General features: G+C 43.4%; 1 protein-coding gene across 1 annotated transcript in view; it reads left to right on the top strand.

Annotated features, from left to right (window-relative positions):
- The first annotated feature begins 749 nt into the window (after positions 1-749).
- The window catches only part of LOC143768209 (uncharacterized), a 63,192-nt gene continuing 51,230 nt past the window's right edge, over positions 750-12,711 (top strand). Inside the window, 6 exon segments of the mRNA XM_077256902.1 lie at positions 750-786; positions 2,475-2,610; positions 2,740-2,919; positions 3,002-3,125; positions 3,209-3,306; positions 3,505-3,595. Of these exon segments, the coding sequence (XP_077113017.1) occupies positions 2,533-2,610; positions 2,740-2,919; positions 3,002-3,125; positions 3,209-3,306; positions 3,505-3,595 (571 nt within the window). The 5' untranslated portion in view covers positions 750-786; positions 2,475-2,532.

Below are 12,711 nucleotides of genomic sequence, written 5' to 3' on the forward strand. Positions count from 1 at the left end.
ATGAACAGTTTGCTAGTTACACAGCACAGGATGAAAACACATTCCAAAAAAGACAGATATACAGGTGTGAACTGGAATCAAAAGGACACAATCAGATTTGAGGAAAATTCTAATCAGGAAACAGGAGACCTAAAAACCCCCCACAGATTTACAATCTTTGGAGTAATTGGAATAGCGACCCCACTAACTTTTAGATCAGTGCTCCCCAACTCCAGTCCTTAAGAGCCACCAACAGGTCGTGTTTTCAGGATTTCCTTAGTATGGCCTAGGTGATGGAATTGTTGCCTGTCTAGATGATGGAATTCTCACCTGGGCCATGCTAAGGAAAATCCTGAAAACATGACCCGTTGGTGACTCTTGAGGACCGAACTTGGGGAACACTGTTGTAGATAGATCGGAAGTATGTTGGCCCAGACAGACTTGGTTGGCTCCCAAGTACACCGAATATGTAACATGACGCCTCTATCAGACCAGCATCTCCAGCAAACAGGATCCAGCTTATAAATGGTGGAAGACGTCCAGTCACGGGCTGCCTACATATCAAACCTTCCGACCTGGTCTACTGACCCTCTTGTCTAGAATCTTTTTTTTTTTCATAACATTTCCCATCACGGATCCGAAATGAGATCTTTCTTCACTGCAGTTTCAACTCCTAAAATTTATCTGGCTGGGTGAAATTACGTCTCCCCTCCATGTGACCCTTGACTCCTCCCCTCCTGTGACCTCATCACAGGTCCCATGTGCACAGAACAGCCATATATGTGGTGTGCGGCTCTGCAGGTGGAGGTATGTTGAGATTCTCATATTCGTGTCCATTTCAGTTCACATAAATATTGGGTCACTTTTCCTTCTCGTCATTGTCTGGTTTTCATCCATTTGCTTTCCATTTTCTGGGTCTTAAATATTCGGTGTAATTATTCATCACCTACATAAATCCGTATTGTACAGAAGCCCAAGAAGAAGTTTCCCGAGTGTCTTCTAGCAACTATTTTATGAATAATGGACATCACACAGATACCATCCATGTGCTGCCGTTTTTTTGTGGATCCATTCAAAAGATACATTTAATTAAGAAGAACGTGTAAATCAGTATTTCTGTAATTCACAATTATTAAAAATTATGTTTTATTCAAAATATTACAACCTTTCATCTTTTATACATCAGTAATGTTGTTTAAATGTCACATATTCGATGTTTGCAGACATCTTAGTGCTGTATTCTCTTGTTTCTATCATATAATAATAATAATCTTTATTTTTATATAGCGCTAACATATTCCGCAGCGCTTTACAGGTTGCACACATTATCATCGCTGTCCCCGATGGGGCTCACAATCTAAATTCCCTATCAGTATGTCTTTGGAATGTGGGAGGAAACCGGAGAACCCGGAGGAAACTCAGGCAAACATGGGGAGAACATACAAACTGCACCTTGTACCCGTTCACACTTGTTTTATTCTGTCGGGAGGAGCCATTCAATTATTCTTTTTAAATTAATCAGCACAATGCAGTACTACATAGGACAGCTCCATCAATTGTGCAGTTGCCAGGCGGTTACTGCAGATCCACCCACACTCGACTGAATCGGCGCAGCCATTATAGAGCGCTGTGTCTGCTATACATTTGATGGAGCTGCATTGTGCAGCTCCAAAACTGATCCCATCCATCCGCTGTTGGAACCATGAACAGCTAATTGGCCGAGGTGGCCCAAGGATAGGCTATCAATGTAAAAGCTCCGGACAACCCCTTAATTGAACTGTCTGGAATTATGATTTGATTACGTGGGAATGTCTGAATAGTTAAGTTGCAGATTCAGCAATTATAGTTGATTTTTTTTTGCATCTGTGCATTATGTAATGAGCTACACGATTTCTTTGCTACTCAAGCTTGTGTAACTCTAAAGTTTTGCAAATCCTTTATACTTACACCTGATTCCTGTGGTTGGGGGTGTTGTTCCCTCTAGTTGCACCATTCTCTATTTACACGGAAGAGACTTCTGTAATACGGGAAAGGCTACTCTGAGAACAGCATCTCAGAATCACAGTGGAGACGAACTCAAAATAATGCCCAACCGGTTTCACTTTTTGGCTTTATCAGGGGTCAGATGTACTAATTGAAGTTTGGCTTGAACAGTGCAGCCATAGTTTACAACAACCAAAAAGAAAAAGTGTATTTTTGTTATGCTGTAATGGGGAGAACCAGCTGGAGTTATAAGCCTTCATCAGAATTCATCATGGACTGATGAGATGTTTGCAAAAGAACCATTTTATTGGCTATTGTGCTGCATGTTGAGTTCTTTATATTGTTAAATGTGACCACAAGTGATAGTACATGGGTATCCCTATCTGACCAGCTTGATGTGTAAAGTGCTCTACCACATTATTGCTTTATTCCTGAATCACAATTCTAGTTAATTGTATATATTATATGGTATTTTGTATGTTTTGACATTGACTCATCTTCTATTAATTCAGGTTCCTACAATATAGGACATTAATAAGTGATCTGCACAAAATTCCTGACCCATCAAGGATGGGTAGGGATAGGGACAAGATGGCAGAGAGAATATTACACCTCACCCTGGAGATCCTCTTCCGGCTTACTGGAGAGGTGAGAGATCCTGATGACGTCACATTACATCATTCTTACCTATGGGAATAACAGATGGACAGAAGTGGAGAGGTGAGGACTCTGGAAATGTCTGTAGTGAGATTTATTAATGTGTCTCTCCATAACCAGGATTACATAGTAGTGAAGAAGACCTCAAGTGAGTGCTGTGAGGACCCTGTGTCTGAGGGATGGGGAAGACCCCTGAGCACAATCACAGGACCTCCACCTCACCCCCTGATACATGAGGACATCAATGACCAGAAAATCCTAGAACTCATCTACAAGATGATTGAGCTGCTGACTGGAGAGGTGGCACTGCTGGGAATGCTGGGACATTATATAGTAACGCTATGAAGGGATCGGGGGATGACGATATCATTGTATGTGTCAGGTTCCTATAAGGTGTCAGGATGTCGCCGTCTATTTCTCCATGGAGGAGTGGGAGTATTTAGAAGGACAAAAAGGTCTGTACAAGGACGTCATGATAGAGATTCCCCAGCTCCTCACATCACCAGGTAATAGACCGGACTAAATACACACAGCCTATAATTATCTGTATGTAAAGAATGAATTCAGTCCCTGTATGTGTTTCCTCCAGATCTATCCTGTAAGAAGACAACACCAGAGAGATGTCCCCGTCCTCTTCTTCCACAGGACTGTAAACAAGAAGATCCCAATGTTCCTCAGGATCATCAGGTAGATGGAGAGAAGGTGTCATGAGATCTCCCCTATGATGTGTAGACGGCTGTGAAGGTCTTGTGCTCAGTCTTGTTTTATCCACCAGGATTATATGTTTTATATTTGTGTAATGAGAACGACGGAGATGACAGGATTAGAGCTGATCATAGATGTGACTTCTCCATCTGTCTGTTACTTTTACAATATTTGTTTCAGGGTGAAGATCTGACCCATATTAATACTACAGAGACATATGTGAGGGGTGTTGAGTGGTGTAAAGAAGAGAATTTTACAGATTCCGATCCAGGTGAGAAGCAACCACTAAATACAGAGAAGTCAGATTGTTTACATGGGAATAATATATATATTATGTATGTATGTATTTGTCTGCATGGCTCCTTATTCCCATCCTTGTCTGCATGGCTCCTTATTCCCATCCTTGTATGCGTGGCTCCTTATTCCCATCCTTGTCTGCATGGCTCCTTATTCCCATCCTTGTATGCACGGTTCCTTATTCCCATCCTTATATGCGTGGCTCCTTATTCCCATCCTTGTATGCATGGCTCCTTATTCCCATCCTTATATGCGTGGCTCCTTATTCCCATCCTTGTATGCACGGCTCCTTATTCCCATCCTTGTCATCCTTGTATGCGTGGCTCCTTATCCCCATCCTTGTCTGCATGGCTCCTTATTCCCATCCTTGTATGCACGGCTCCTTATTCCCATCCTTGTATGCGTGGCTCCTTATTCCCATCCTTGTATGCGTGGCTCCTTATTCCCATCCTTGTATGCATGGCTCCTTATTCCCATCCTTGTATGCACAGCTCCTTATCCCCATCCTTGTCTGTATGGCTCCTTATTCCCATCCTTTTCTGCACTGCTCCTTATTCCCATCCTTGTATGCACGGCTCCTTATTCCCATCCTTGTATGCACGGCTCCTTATTCCCATCCTTGTATGCACGGCTCCTTATTCCCATCCTTGTATTCATGGCTCCTTATTCCCATCCTTGTATGCACGGCTCCTTATTCCCATCCTTGTCTGCATGGCTCCTTATTCCCATACTTATCTGCATGGCTTCTTATTCCCATCCTTATATGCGTGGCTCCTTATTCCCATCCTTATATGCGTGGCTCCTTATTCCCATCCTTGTATGCATGGCTCCTTATTCCCATCCTTATATGCGTGGCTCCTTATTCCCATCCTTATATGCGTGGCTCCTTATTCCCATCCTTGTATGCACGACTCCTTATTCCCATCCTTGTCATCCTTGTATGCGTGGCTCCTTATTCCCATCCTTGTATACATGGCTCCTTATTCCCATCCTTGTATGCATGGCTCCTTATTCCCATCATTGTATGCGTGGCTCCTTATTCCCATCCTTGTATGCGTGGCTCCTTTTTCCCATCCTTGTATGCATGGCTCCTTATTCCCATCCTTGTATGCACGGCTCCTTATCCCCATCCTTGTCTGCATGGCTCCTTATTCCCATCCTTGTATGCCAGGCTCCTTATTCTCATCCTTGTATGCATGGCTGCTTATTCCCATCCTTGTCTGCACTGCTCCTTATTCCCATCCTTGTCTGCACTGCTCCTTATTCCCATCCTTGTATGCACGGCTCCTTATTCCCATCCTTGTCTGCACTGCTCCTTATTCTCATCCTTGTATGCACGGCTCCTTATTCCCATCCTTTTGTGCACTGCTCCTTATTCCCGTCCTTGTCTGCACTGCTCCTTATTCCCATCCTTTTCTGCACGGCTCCTTATTCCCATCCTTGTATGCACGGCTCCTTATTCCCATCCTTGTATGCACGGCTCCTTATTCCCATCCTTGTATTCATGGCTCCTTATTCCCATCCTTATATGCGTGGCTCCTTATTCCCATCCTTGTATGCATGGCTCCTTATTCCCATCCTTATATGCGTGGCTCCTTATTCCCATCCTTGTATGCACGGCTCCTTATTCCCATCCTTGTCATCCTTGTATGCGTGGCTCCTTATCCCCATCCTTGTCTGCATGGCTCCTTATTCCCATCCTTGTATGTGTGGCTCCTTATTCCCATCCTTGTATGCATGGCTCCTTATTCCCATCCTTATATGCGTGGCTCCTTATTCCCATCCTTGTATGCACGGCTCCTTATTCCCATCCTTGTCATCCTTGTATGCGTGGCTCCTTATCCCCATCCTTGTCTGCATGGCTCCTTATTCCCATCCTTGTATGTGTGGCTCCTTATTCCCATCCTTGTATGCACGGCTCCTTATCCCCATCCTTGTCTGTATGGCTCCTTATTCCCATCCTTTTCTGCACTGCTCCTTATTCCCATCCTTGTATGCACGGCTCCTTATTCCCATCCTTGTATGCACGGCTCCTTATTCCCATCCTTGTATGCACGGCTCCTTATTCCCATCCTTGTATTCATGGCTCCTTATTCCCATCCTTGTATGCACGGCTCCTTATTCCCATCCTTGTCTGCATGGCTCCTTATTCCCATACTTATCTGCATGGCTTCTTATTCCCATCCTTATATGCGTGGCTCCTTATTCCCATCCTTATATGCGTGGCTCCTTATTCCCATCCTTGTATGCATGGCTCCTTATTCCCATCCTTATATGTGTGGCTCCTTATTCCCATCCTTATATGCGTGGCTCCTTATTCCCATCCTTGTATGCACGACTCCTTATTCCGATCCTTGTCATCCTTGTATGCGTGGCTCCTTATTCCCATCCTTGTATACATGGCTCCTTATTCCCATCCTTGTATGCATGGCTCCTTATTCCCATCATTGTATGCGTGGCTCCTTATTCCCATCCTTGTATGCGTGGCTCCTTTTTCCCATCCTTGTATGCATGGCTCCTTATTCTCATCCTTGTATGCATGGCTGCTTATTCCCATCCTTGTCTGCACTGCTCCTTATTCTCATCCTTGTATGCACGGCTCCTTATTCCCATCCTTTTGTGCACTGCTCCTTATTCTCATCCTTGTATGCACGGCTCCTTATTCCCATCCTTTTCTGCACGGCTCCTTATTCCCATCCTTGTATGCACGGCTCCTTATTCCCATCCTTGTATTCATGGCTCCTTATTCCCATCCTTGTATGCACGGCTCCTCATTCCCATCCTTGTCTGCATGGCTCCTTATTCCCATCCTTATCTGCATGGCTTCTTATTCCCATCCTTGTATGCATGGCTCCTTATTCCCATCCTTGTATGCACGGCTCCTTATTCCCATCCTTGTATGCACGGCTCCTTATTCCCATCCTTGTATTCATGGCTCCTTATTCCCATCCTTGTATGCACGGCTCCTCATTCCCATCCTTGTCTGCATGGCTCCTTATTCCCATCCTTATCTGCATGGCTTCTTATTCCCATCCTTGTATGCACGGCTCCTTATTCCCATCCTTGTATGCACGGCTCCTTATTCCCATCCTTGTATGCGTGGCTCCTTATTCCCATCCTTGTATGCGTGGCTCCTTATTCCCATCCTTGTCTGCATGGCTGCTTATTCCCATCCTTGTATGCATGGCTCCTTATTCCCATCCTTGTATGCATGGCTCCTTATTCCCATCCTTGTATGCATGGCTCCTTATTCCCATCCTTGTATGCATGGTTCCTCATCCCCATCCTTGTATGTATGGCCCCCATGAGAAAAGCTTCCAGGAGCTCTTCCGGTCGGGCGATCACGTGTCCCCACTCATTGTTATTCACCTCTCTTCAGCAGTGAATATTCATTTCTCTTTAGCAGCGGGCACAGGCTTTAGCCGCTGCCACCAGCTCCTGTCTCCTGTGACTCGCTGCTCCGCCGCTCCCCTTCCCCCGCCATAAACTGGGACAATGACTCATGTATAAGTTGAGGGTGGCATTTTCAGCACAAACAAAAAAGTGTGCTGAAAAACCTGGCTTATATACGAGATATATATATATATACTGTACACTGCTCAAAAAAATAAAGGGAACACTAAAATACCACATCCTAGATATCACTGAATTAAATATTCCAGTCGTAAATTTTTATTCATTACATAGTGGAATGTGTTGAGAACAATGAAACCTAAAAATGATCAACGTAAATCACAACTAATATCCCATGGAGGTCTGGAGTTGGAATCAAAATCAGAGTGGAAAATGAAGTTGCAGGCTAATCCAACTTCAGTGGAAATGCCTCAAGACAAGGAAATGATGCTCAGTAGTGTGTAGCCTCCATGTGCTTATATGATCTCCCTACAATGCCTGGGCATGCTCCTGATGAGGCGGCGGAGGGTCTCCTGAGGGATATCCTCCCAGACCTGGACTAAAGCATCCGCCAACTCCTGGACAGTCTGTGGTGCAATGTGACGTTGGTGGATGGTGCGAGACATGATGTCCCAGATGTGTTCAATCGAATTCAGGTCTGGGGAACGGGTGGGCCAGTCCATAGCTTCAATGCCTTCAACTTGCAGGAACTGCTGACACACTCCAGCCACATGAGGTCTGGCATTGTCCTGCATTAGCAGGAACCCAGGGCCAACCGCACCAGCATATGGTCTCACAAGGGGTCTGAGGATCTCATCTCGGTACCTAATGCCAGTCAGGCTACCTCTGACGAGCACATGGAGGGCTGTGCGGCCCTCCAAAGAAATGCCACCCCACACCATTACTGACCCACTGCCAAACCGGTCATGCTGAAGGATGTTGCAGGCAGCAGATCGCTCTCCACGGCGTCTCCAGACTCTGTCACATCTGTCACATGTGCTCAGTGTGAACCTGCTTTCATCTGTGAAGAGCACAGGGCGCCAGTGGCGAATTTGCCAATCCCGGTGTTCTGTGGCAAATGACAAGCGTCCTGCACGGTGTTGGGCTATGAGCACAACCATCACAACCACCATCTGTGGACGTCGGGCACTCACACCATCCTCATGGAGTCGGTTTCTAATCGTTTGTGCAGACACATGCACATTTGTGGCCTGCTGGAGGTCATTTTGCAGGGCTCTGGCAGTGCTCCTCCTGTTCCTCCTTGCGCAAAGGCTGAGGTAGCGGTTCTGCTGCTGGGTTGTTCTCCTATGGCCCCCTTCCCATCTACTGGTGTACTGGCCTGTTTCCTGGTAGCGCCTCCAGCCTATGGACACTACGGTGACAGACACAATAAACCTTCTTGCCAAAGCTCACATTAATGTGCCATCCTGGATGAGCTGCACTACCTGAGCCACTTGTGTGGGTTGTAGAGTTCATCTCATGCTACCACGAGTGTGAAAGCACAACCAACATTCAAAATTGACCAAAACATCAGCCAGAAAGCATTGGTACTGATATGTGGTCTGTGTTCCCCACCTGCAGAACCAGTCCTTTATTGAGTGTGTCTTGATAATTGCCAATCATTTCCATCTGTTGTCACAGACACAATAAACCTTCTTGCCAAAGCTCACATTGATGTGCCATCCTGGATGAGCTGCAGTACCTGAGCCACTTGTGTGGGTTGTAGAGTTCATCTCATGCTACCACGAGTGTGAAAGCACAACCAACATTCAAAATTGACCATTTGCACAACAGCATGTGAAATTGTCAGTGTTGCTTCCTAAGTGAACAGTTTGATTTCACAGAAGTTTGATTTACTTGGAGTTATATTCTGTTAAGTGTTCCCTTTATTTTTTTGAGCAGTGTATATATATATATATATATATATATATATATATATATGCAGTGGGAGAAATAAGTATTGAACACGTCACCAATTTTGTTTGTTGTTTGTAATCATATTTCTAAAGGTACTTTTGACATGAAATGCTCACCAGATGTTGGTAGCAACCCATCCAAGCCACACAGGCATAGAAATCAAACCACAGATGGTCATAAATTTTGTGTAATAATGAGAAATGACAGGGAAAAAGTTATGAACGCGCTTACTGAAATTTAATTAATACTTCGTATAAAAGCCTTTGTTGGGGAGGACTATATCCGGGCCCATAGATCTTAACAGCTACTTTGAAAAATTCGTATTTGTCTGGAAAAAAATATCAGATCGCAGATTTCAAGGTATCATTTTATTCAGCTTCCTATGACTTTCATGCCCATATAGTCGGTTTAGGACTGATCCTACTGACAGATTCCCATTGAACGTTTTTCAAGATGTCGTGGAGTGTAATCTTAAAAGATTATACCAGGAATTTTGGTGCCAAAAATTTTTAATGTGACCAGACAGCAAAGTAGAGCCATAAAAGAATTAAGAAACCATGATCACATTGTCATCCACCAAGCCGACAAATGCGGGGGCGATTTATAGAAAACAGTATATGACTATGCTGTGTCATGAACATCCTATAGGAAATTGTCAAGAAATTCTACTGGTGATTTCAGTAACACTCTGGTTTGGTATGAAAAGTGATAGAGACTGAAGTTCTCATTAAAATCCTAGGTGAACTTATACCATCAGACCATCCAATAAGTCTTTGTTTTCAACTCATTTACAATATTAGTCAGTCAGTCTGCCCGCTTCCAACGATAGTCACTGGAATTGGCTCTTTAAGTTCTAAACTAATGGGTGTGTAGACCACTTTTTATACCATTGATATATATCGAATTACATAATGAAACACAAAATTCATCTTTTAATAATTGCAGTTGGTGAAATAGTTACCACGTTACAAGTGATGTATTTGCGTTATACGTCTGTTTTGGGCAAATATAGTAGTCAGTCTCTGACCTTTTAAAAGGATTTGTTGTGGATTCGTAAACCTCCCACAATTGGCCCCATTTTGGAAACTAGACCCCTGAAGGATTTCATTTATTGATGTAGTGAACATTTTGGAAACGCAGGTCCTTCACAAATGTTTATAAAATTGGGACATAAAAATTGAAAAATATAATTTTTTTAAACTAAAATGCTGCTTCAGCCCCAAATTTTTCATTTTTACCATGGGTAATAGGAGAAAATGAATACAGAAATTTGTAACCTCTGCCACAAACCCTCATTTCAGAAACTACACTCCTCAAGAAATTCATCTAGCGGTGTCGAGAGAATTTTGAACCCTCCGTTGCTTCACAGAATTTTATAATGCGGAAATGAAAGATTCATTTTTTTCACTATGCTGTTGTTTTAGACCCAAATTCTTCATGTTTACATTTGGGGTACAAATCATATTTTTTAATTGCTTTTTATTCCAATTTTTGGGCGATAGACTGAACAAATAAACTGCAATTAAGAAGTTGGCGTATTTATTTTTTATGCTGTTCCCCATGCAGTTAATTGATAAGACAACTTTATTTTTCAAGACGGCACAATTACATCAATGCCCTGTTAATATATTTTATTGTTTTTGTACTCTAAAAGTTAAAAAAAAATGAAAATGCAGTTTTGGTACCATCGTATTCTTAGAGGTGTAACTGTTTACATTTTCCACAAAAAAACGGTGTGGGGCTTCTTTTTTTAGGTTTTTATTAGTACTATTTTGAACTATATAACTTTTTTTATGAATGAGAAAAGGAGCAGCTCACCTGTCCGGGTGCACTCCAGTAGTAGCAACAGTCCAGGTGATAGCCGACACTCACATCTTCTTAAAATAATTGCTTATTTGAGCCAATAGTATAAAAGGCACAAAAAATGGTTGAACACAACAGCACGAAAATTAAAAAGGCAGAAAAGAAATATCTGCTGCACTTTCAGGCAACATGTTTCAGACCTACCTATGACAAAGGGGAACCTTAATGGGGAGAGTCTCAAAACAATAAAGTACCATATATACTTGTGTATAAGCCGACCCGAGTATAAGCCGAGGCACCTAATTTTGCCACGAAAAACTGGGAAAACTTATTGACTCGAGCATAAGCCAGGCATGCATTGTCACCTCAACCCCTTTTGGTATGCATGGCTCCTCATCCCCATCATTGTCTGCATGGCTCCTTTTTCCCATCCTTGTCTGCATGGCTCCTTATTCCCATCCTTCTCTTCGTGGCTTTTTATTCCCATCCTTGTCGTCTGCATGGTTCCTTATTCCCATCCTTGTCTGCATGGCTCCTTATTCCCATCCTTGTCTGCATGGCTCCTTATTCCCATCCTTGTCTGCATGGCTCTTTATTCCCATCTTTGTCCTCTGCATGGCTCCTTATTCCCATCCTTGTCTGCATGTCTCCTTATTCCCATCCTTGTCTGCATGTCTTCTTATTTCCATCCTTGTCTGCATGGCTCCTTATCCCTATTCTTGCATGCATAGCTCCTCATCCCTATTCTTGTTTGCATGTTTGCATTCTACTTACCTTCCCTGCTTGCCCTCGCAGCATCTTGTTCCGGTTCAGGTAGCCCCTGCAGCCAGGCGATCACATGTCCCCACTCATTAAGGGAATCAATATTCACCTTTCTCCATGCCTATGGGAGTGGAGAGAGGTGAATATTCATAACTCTTAAGTAGTGTGCACACGTGACCGCCCGGCAGCTGCTGGAAGCCGGCGGTTGCAGCTGTAACTGTGTGCGTTATAAGTGAAATGAATATTCATTTCTCTTTAGCAGCGGCACAGGCTTTATCCGCAGATGCTGGCTCCTGCCTCTGTGACCCGCTGATCCCTCCCCCGCAGTCTTCTGGGACATTGTGTATAAGCCGAGGGGGGCATTTTCAGCATATAAAAATGTGCTGAAAAACTTGGCTTATATGGTAGCATAGGCAGCAGAGTCATCTTAACTGAAGCTATCCGGCCAATCAGTGAGAGCGAAAGTGGCATCCACTTAGTCAATAGCCTCCTCAACTCTCCAAAAGAGGCGGATAGTTACAATTATATAAATTGTTACAGGAAGAGGACAGATTAACCCCCAAATATTTAACCCCTTAGTGACAGAGCCAATTTGGTACTTAATGACCAAGCCAATTTTTACAATTCTGACCACTGTCACTGTATGACTTTGTGACTTCCACCCCTGAGAAATTATGATTTTGACATATTGCCGCTAGAGGCTTCTGCGTACATTTTTAGATTTTATTTTTTCATACTTTTTTTTTCAAATGTTATTAGACTTTTATTTTTTACTTTCACTTGATTTCTGATTAAATACCCTACAATACTTATAAATTGCAGTATTAGTCATCTTACACTAACAGAAGGTACGTTGAAATTCGCTTATGACAGTGACTACCAGGCCACCGTAGTTGGCTGATCCCTTGGCCATTACTCAGCCTGGAGTCATCATGGCTGCCATCGGCACCCCAAGATAGCAATCATGAGGTGCTGATAGAGATAAAGACGAAGCCCCTCACTCAATTAAGTATCTTGATAAAGAGATTATGATTTATTATTATTTATATAGCGCTAACATATTCCGCAGCTCTTTACCGTTTTTGCACACATTATTATCACTGTCCCCATTGGGGCTCACAATCTAAATTCACTATCAGTATGTCTTTGAAATGTGGGAGGAAACCGGAGTCCCCGGGGGAACCCCACGCAAACATGGTGAGAACATTCAAACTC

The sequence above is a fragment of the Ranitomeya variabilis genome, chromosome 4 (assembly GCF_051348905.1).
Source record: "Ranitomeya variabilis isolate aRanVar5 chromosome 4, aRanVar5.hap1, whole genome shotgun sequence".
In the NCBI taxonomy this organism is placed as follows: domain Eukaryota; kingdom Metazoa; phylum Chordata; class Amphibia; order Anura; family Dendrobatidae; genus Ranitomeya; species Ranitomeya variabilis.